An 8,509-nucleotide genomic window follows, 5' to 3' on the forward strand; every position below is an offset into this window, starting at 1 on the left:
CTCTTTTCTCACATTCTTCCACTGCCCCACAGACTTGCCTCAGCAGTCTGCTGTACCTTCCTTCCCCCTCACCCTGGGAGCCTTGTCTGGGAGAATTCCTCCCAAGAGAAATCTGACTGTCTAGAGACATTAGGCTTTTGTTAAGTCAGCTTTGTAAACCTTAAAGCTATTCCTCTAAAAACATTTTTTTGCTTCTTTTTTCCCTAGCACCATCAACTACAGTAAAGACCTTCCTCTGGCGCAAGGAATCAAGTTTCAGTAACAGTGTTTTGGGTTTATATGACTTCCACATGCAACTTTTTAAGGTGATAACAAATCATGGACCTCTTTTTGTTATTTAAAAGTAGAAAATAAAGTTGCAAAAAAAGCATAAAGGCATTTATTTAGTGAAAGATGGATTGGACTTGCTCATCATTCCCATTTTCTTTTTTAAAGCCAAATCTTGGATTTAAAATCAGCATGTTCATTTGCTTAAGAAAAGTGAAAATCTGACTAATCCACTCTTTGAAAAGAAAACAAATGTTAATATACTGGAACAATACTTGTAGGGCAGTGGAAAATAGTAACCATATTTCTGATAATGGGGCCTTAGAAAAAACAAGTTTTTTTAACCTGCCTATTTCTATAGTCATTCCTATCATTTCAAGTGAAAGCTTAACCATTTTAATCTGAGAATCTTCCAAACAAGAAATTAATGGTTAAAGTCTCCTAGAGTGTATTGATTAGTCTTATACTACAGTGGCTTAGGTTTTTAGAAGTATCATAATGGGTACTATTGACAATATGAAACATATTACTACATGTAGATTTAGAAGTATATATAGAATAGTCTTATGCTTGTCACTGTGATGATCATCAATTTAATCTTGAACTCATATGGGTCTGTGGATTTCTAGTATATAGTAGATTTCTAGAATATGGGCCCTACATAATTCCTCCCTTTCAAGTTCACAATTTAGGGCTGAAATAAAATGTGCAGATTTTATAAAGAAAGTCTATTTTGGTCATCAGGTTTATCAATTTTTATAACTGCATCTAATTGAGATTCCATATGAAGGATTCCAGTGTAGGTTTCTGTAGTTTAGAGTGCAACTGTAAATGCTAACAGTAGTTATGTGAAAGTCTCTAAATATATCATGGTAATATTAATCTGTTGTATTTCAATCAGGCATACTCATTTCCAGGTCATCTTAAGTAACCTTGATCAAGTTGGATATAAGAGTGTTTCCTAGAGGAAGATAAGCAGCATTCAGATGATTTTTCTAAATAATTTTGTATGGTTTTTGTTTAAAGTTTGGCCTGTCATATTCTTTGCACAGTATACAGTCATTTTTCAAAGTGTTGTGCATAAATACAGGTGGCATCTGTACTGGGTTTGAAGTTGCTTACATTTTTAATTGTCCTTTTTACCAATAACTTCTCAGTGAGATATATCGCTTATGTTTCTAAAGTGCCTTCTTACTTGAATTGATATGGCCCCTTTTGTATATTGCTAATTTCCATTTAATTCCTCTAAGAGGAGGATGAAGTTCCAATTTGGGACACTTAAGATAATTTCATATAACCAACTTAGAATGCTTTCTTTCTAGAATGAATTTCCTAGCAATAATAAATAATTACATATTTGTTTTTCCTTTGATAGTGGAGTAATTGATTGTCTTAAATCAATTTGGAGGTAGAGCATTTCTGTAGGTGTGGAGAGTAATAAATATGAAAAAAATTGTCCATCTGTTTCTTTTTTTAATAACTTTTTTAGTGATGTTATCACCAACATTTTTTCCCGTACGCTTCATCTAACAATATTTTTAAAGACAAAAAAGGAAAAATTGATAAAACTGATTAATACATAAAAAAGCCTGAAAATATGTTCAGTGTGCCACACTTGAAGAGCTCCCACCTCTGCAATGGGATGGAATGGGGATGCTTTCACATATATCTTTATTGGAGCTATGCTTTTCTTTACAGTTTTGAACATTCGCTTTTGATTATTTTGTCCTTATATCCAATTATATTGTACTCATTTTGCGTGTTGTTTTCTTGGCTCTGCTTGCTTTACTCTTCATCAGTTCATGTAGATCTTTCCATGTTTTTCTGTAATCATCATATTCCTAATTTCTTGTAGCACATTAATGTTCCATTACATTCATGTACTATTATTTTATTTAGCATTCCCCCTTGGATAGGCACTCACTCTGCTTCTAGTTCTTTGTGATTAGAAAAAGTGCTGATATTAGTATTTTGGTATATATATGAGGATTTTCTTATTAATGACCACCTTATGTTTAAACCTAGGAGGGAAATCTCAGGATCAAAGGGTTTAGGAATCTTAGTAACTTTATTTGCATAATTCCACATTGCTTTCCAAAATGGTTGTATTGATTGACCAATCCACCAACAGTGAACCAATGTACGTATCTTCCACAACCCCTCCAACATGGACTTAACATCTTTTTCTATCTTTGAAAATTTGCTGAGTGTGAGGTGAAACTTCAGGGTTGTTTTGTAATTCTCTTATTATTAGTGATTTGGTCTGTTGTTTAATATGGCTGTTGATAGTTTCCAATTTTTAGAACTGTTTGTTTATATCTTTAGGCTACTTAACTGTTAGGAAATAACTTGATTATATCTCTTATTTGAGAAATTTGATACAAAGGTGTTTTTCTTTTCAACCATTTCTCTTACTATCTTATCCCTGTTTGCTGATAACATGATGGTTTTCTTAGGAAATCCTAGGGAATCACCGAAGATACCTAATTGAAGCAATAGCTCGAGGAAGGTTGTAGGCTACAAAATAAAAGTCTCAAAAAATAATAGAATTTCAATAAGAAAATCCATGAAATAAAAATAGAAAGGGAAATCCCCTTCCAAATAACTACAAAATACATAAAATTTGGGGGATTCTGTCTATCAAAGCAGACAAAATACTTCTGTAGATTCAATAACAAAGTGCTCCTTAAAGAAAAAAAGAACAACTTAAATAACCAAGAATACTCAGTGCTCATGGCTGGGCCACGCCAATATAATAAAAATGGCGATTCTACCAAAGTTAATTTGCAGTTTAAATACTACACTAATCAATGCAGACTGTATACCTGGAATGGGGAAATTTGAACATAACCTAAAATAGTTGAATTGTTCAGTACAAGATAAAAGTAATCATTGGAGCTCTGAGAAGTGATCAGTGATTGTATGACATAGTACTTTAGAGTCCTCACAACAACTAGTATCACTATTTTAGTACTGAAGAAATTGAGGCTTAGAAGTTAAATGATACTGACATTTTCCCTGATAAACAGGCCCCACAGTTTCTCAATCTCCACCATATTTTAGTATGCATGTTGAAACAGTTACACTTATCCTGCTGTCCCAGAATTAGGGCACTTAGATCTGGAAATTTGAAACTCGCCACAACAATTTGTCTTTCCTTACTTCCTCTGTTCTTTTATTAAACTGTGCTTTTCATACCTGGAAACTTCAGTTCCTTGACCTATTCCTACTCCCCTAGTGTACGTTCCCCATTCTGGCTTCCTTTGCCTCCGTGGTCTACCACTTTAATGTCTAACCAGATGTGATCAACCTCTGCCACTGCTGCTCTAGGATAGAGTCATGAGATTAAGCTTATTTTTACCCATTGATTGTATAGAACCTTAGATGAGCTTGACTTCTTGCTAGACAGTCTTATTTGGTTTTTACCGATTCGTTAATCCCTTTCATATAGCAACTTCCTAATACTTTTTTTCTCTTACCCCCAATTTACTCATTTAAATATATTTACAACAGGTGACCTAATCTAGTTAATGGAGAAGACTGGGGTTTTACAGTGTGAACTGAAGCTATGCAAACCAAACTCTTCTCTTTATTCCTTAAAACTCAGTAGTATTACTCTTCAATCCTTCCCTCTAGCCACAGTAGAAATTCTATTACTCACTAGAGCTAATCCATTAAATTGCACCTTTGATCCCATTTCTTGTAGTCTTTTTGAGAATATTGTTCCAATGGCCCCTTTCTATCATTGGCTTGCGTCTTTGTTCTCTGTCATTGGTTTCTCATTTGTGTACAAACATAGATCCTCCTAATTAAAAAAAAAGCCTTTGTCTCCTCTAAACGAGCTACCATGCCATTTCTTTGTTGCTATGATTTCTTTGGTAAAAGTCTTCATCCAATGGCTACACTTTATCTCAACTGTAATTATGCTTACTTCCCTACTTTACTGAAAGTAACCCTTTCTAAGGTCAGAAAGGAACTCTTAATTGCTATATTAATCACTTTTCCCCCAGTTTTTTGCTCTTCTCTTAATGTGTCTGAAGTTTTTGACAACATCAACACCACATTTACTCCTTCTAACTACTTTTCTCTCTCAAAAGATAATAGACCTTATCTCACATAAAAGTGGCAAGAAAAATCAGTTCTGTTGGGAGGGAAGAGGGGGCAGGTGAGGAGGAATCAGTGAATCTTGCTCTCATCTGATTTGACCTCTGAGGAGGGAATAACATACACACTCAATTGGGTATCTTACCCCACAGGAAAGAAGGAGGAAAGAGATAAAAAAGGGAGGACGATAGAAGGGAGGGCAGATAGGGGGAGGAGGTAATCAAAAGCAGACACTTGAAAAGGGACAGGGTCAAGGGAGAAAATTGGATAAAGGGGGATAGGATGGGAAGGAGCAAAATATAATCTTTCACAACATGAGTATTGTGGAAGGGTTTTACATAATGATACACACGTGGCCTATGTTAAATTGCTTGCATTCTTAGGGAGGGTGGGTGGGGAGGGAAGAGGGGAGAGAATTTGGAACTCAAAGTTTTAAAAGAAGATGTTCAAAAAAAAGTTTTTGCATGCGACTAGGAAATAAGATATACAGGCAGTGGGGCATAGAAATCTATCTTGCCCTACAAGAAAATAAGGGAAAAGGGGATGGGGGGGAGACTGGGGTAACAGAAGGGAGGGCTGGCTGGAGAACAGGGTAATCAGAATAATTGCCATCTTGGAGTGGGGGGGAGGGTAGAAATGGGGAGAAAATTTGTAATTCAAACTTTTGTGAAAATTAATGCTGAAAACTAAAAATAGTAAATAAAAAATAGTTCTGTGAAAAAAAGATCATAGACCTTAGATTTAAAGGACCTTAGAGATCATCTAGTCTAACCCTCTCATTTTACAGATGAAAGGAAACTGTAGCAAGGAAATAATTTGCTCAAGTTCACATAGGTAGTATATAGACATGCAGAAATCTTACTCTTTCTCTATTCTTTTCCCAGACCTTTAACATGGCCTGGCTCTCTTCTCTCTCCCTTTGAAATCTCATTCATGTAGGTTCAGTTTTTTTCTCTCTCTACCTCCATTCTCATATTTATTTCTTCTCCTTTTCCCTTTCCCTCTTCCTCTTCACTCTCCTCCCCTTCCTTCTCCCCCTCCCACATCGTGAAGACACATAACTATAAATGACTTTTATCTACCGCAGAACTACACAAAAGTCTTCCAGAAACTCATGAATAACAAGAAAAGGGGGCCTGCCAGAAAAGCCAATAGCAGTACAGACAAACAAAACAGAAGTCTAGCATGAGCCAGATATGCTTATAGCATGCACGGCTAAAACAGAGGGCTCCCGCAAGGAATTCTAGTGTTGTCAGAAACTTACAGCATGAAGCTTTGAATTAATTGGGAGTAGCAGGGCTCAGACCAGGACATCCAGGCCCAGGGGCTCTGAATTCTTTAGCTGGTGGATTGGTTGTTTTCCTTCTTTTCAAAGAAGACCAAAAATGACATCACTATGTTGAAGTCAAGGTGTAGTGTGACTGGCTAATCAGATCTCTATGTGCTCAGAAGGCTCTGTCACAGGTTGGGCACAAATAGTCCACATGAACATTTGGAGTGGAGACAGTCTAATACACCTTCCCTTCCCACACTTTCCTTCAGAGCCTCCCAAACATTGAGCTTGCTTTGGCAATGCGTGTGTATACTGCATCATCTATGTGTACGTCCTTGGAAAGTATGCTACTGAGGTAAGTGAACTTTGCTACAGTATTCAAAATTTCTCAATTTTCTGTAACAATGCCAAAAGAGTTACAAAACTGTATTCCCTTTGACCCAGCAATACCACTCTTAGGTCTGTTTCCCAAGGTGATCAGAGATAGAGGAAGAAATCCTACATATTTTAAAAGATTTATGGCTCTTTGATGGCAAAGAAGTGGAAATGGAAGGAATGTCCATCATTTGGGGAATGGCTAAACAAGTTGTATGTGATTGTAATGGAATACTACTGTGCTATAAGAAATGAGGAGCTGGTTGATTTTAGAAAAAGAAGGAAAGACTTGCATGAAATAATGAGTGAAATGAGCAGAAATAAAAGATTTATAGTATATAGTTACAGCAATATTGTTTGAAGAACAAGGGTGAACCATTAAATTATGTTGAGTATTATAAATACTCAACTACAAAAGACCTATGAAGGAAGATGCTATTCATCTCCAGAGAAAAAACTGATAAATAGAAGTATATATAGTATGGTTTTACACACACACACACACACACACACACACACACACACACACACCCCTATCTGTGTCTAGTGGTGGTCTCCTCCTCTAGTGTGGGGGAGGGAGGGAGAAAAAAATGAAAAAAAATATGACCAATAACCATTCCCTGTTAGATAAGAGGCCAAAAGATATGAATAAATGGTCTTCAATAGAATTGTAAAGCGTTCATACTCATTTGAAAGAATGCTCCAAATCACCAGTAATAAGAGAAATACAGTTTCACTAAGCTTTTGCTTCATACCATGTATATTGGGAAAGATGGCAAAAAAGGCAGTCATTAATGTTGAATGGTTTGAGGAATGATAGACACAGTAATACATTGTTAGTGGAGTTGTGAAATGGTCCAAATATTTTTTGCTTTTTGGCAGGGCAATTGGGGTTAAGTGACTTGCCCAAGGTCACACAGCTAGTAGAAGTGTCAAGTGTCTGAGGTCAGATTTGAACTCAGGTCCTCCTGACTCCAGGGCCAGTGCTCTACTCACTGCACCACCTAGCTGCCCCTATATATATTTTTTTGGTCCAAATATTTTGGAAAGCAATTTGTATTATGCAAATAAAATGACTTTTTAGTCCATATCCTTTGAACCAGAGACTTCATTACTGGGCTTGGTTGTTGTCTTTAGTTCATGAAGAGGGCCAAAATGACATTGCTACCTTGGAGTTAAGGTACAGTGTTATCTCCAACTGTGGCTGATCAGACCAATATGAGCTCAGAAGGCTCTACCGCAGGTCAAGCACAAATAGACCATATGAACATGGGCTTATGTCCCAGGGAAGTTACCTATAAGAAGAAAGTCCCTCTGAACACCAATATGTATGTATAACAGCACTTTTTGTGACAGTAAAGAGTTGGAAACAAAGTAGATGCCATTATTTGAAATGACTAAAAAAACTGTGATACATGAATGTAATGATATTACGGGGCTGAAAGAAATGGAGAATGTGTTGACTAAAGAGAAGTATGGAAGGATCTACATGAACTAATAAAGACTGAAGTAATCAGAGCCAAGAAAATAATATGTGCAATGGCTACAACAATGTAAATAGAACAGTCATACACACAAAAATACCAAAAGTTAGGGTAGCAAAATTATGAAGATCAAGCATGACTTAAATGAAAAGAGATGAACAGACATCCTCAACCCACTCCTTCGTCCAGGTAGAAGGTCCATCAATGTTGCGCGTTGCATAAGTTATTGGACTTTTAAATATTGGTTTTTTTCTCTTCCCCCTCTTGATCTTCCTTTTAAGATACTATTTATTAGATGAGTTAGCTCTCTGAGATAGTGGGGATAGTGGGGGAAATTGATGATATTAAAAAAATGACTACTTCAGACTTATTAAAAAAGAAAATTACATACTGAAGTTATTACATATTTAAAAGAAAATAGTTTTTCCTTTGTAGTATATATTAGTAATACTATTAAAGTATATAATGGAGACCCAAAATTTCAAGCATAATTCTCTCCTTTTATACTATGTATATGGGGATTGAAATTTTATTTGGTATTTGTTAAGTTCAGGATTTTTTAAAAAGTTGAAGAACCAGTATTTTATGATGTTTGCTGTAACTATCCTCTTTTAAGCCTCTTTATAATCCTCATGGATAGCCAAAGCATGCAGGTTTTAGGTCTCAGGTTATTTTTCCATTATTCAGCAAATCTCTCAAGTAGACTGGAACTGATGAAAATTAGAGCTGACAATTTCTTCATGCATATTCAGTCTGGGCATACCAGAGTCAGAGAGACACCAGACACACCTGAGCCATTGCTTTGTTGACACCTACAATTTCTTTGGTAAATTTCAAAGTTATAATGTGTAACATCTATGAGTAATTTTTGTCATTCAATCCTTCAAGGACAAATGCTTCTAGAGATTGTAAAGGTAATTTTCTTCAAATGTCTCACAAAATGATTGGAATTTGAGTTCTCTATCAAATATAGTAGTACAATACAAATCCTCAAAATCTTCAAAAC

General features: G+C 35.9%; 1 protein-coding gene across 2 annotated transcripts in view; it reads left to right on the forward strand.

Moving 5' to 3' along the window:
* ALDH7A1 (aldehyde dehydrogenase 7 family member A1) overlaps positions 1-1,725 on the forward strand; it is a 41,963-nt gene extending 40,238 nt beyond the window's left edge. The window contains exons 18-19 of one of the 2 annotated variants that reach the window (XM_036734996.1): positions 208-305; positions 1,169-1,725. In XM_036734996.1, coding sequence (XP_036590891.1) covers positions 208-262 — 55 coding nt within the window. In that variant the 3' untranslated portion in view covers positions 263-305; positions 1,169-1,725. Of the gene's footprint in view, positions 1-207 lie in introns of both variants that reach the window. The other variant, XM_036734989.1, reaches the window with a different exon arrangement.
* Positions 1,726-8,509: the final 6,784 nt, after the last annotated feature.

Source organism: Trichosurus vulpecula, chromosome 1 (genome assembly GCF_011100635.1).
Source record: "Trichosurus vulpecula isolate mTriVul1 chromosome 1, mTriVul1.pri, whole genome shotgun sequence".
In the NCBI taxonomy this organism is placed as follows: domain Eukaryota; kingdom Metazoa; phylum Chordata; class Mammalia; order Diprotodontia; family Phalangeridae; genus Trichosurus; species Trichosurus vulpecula.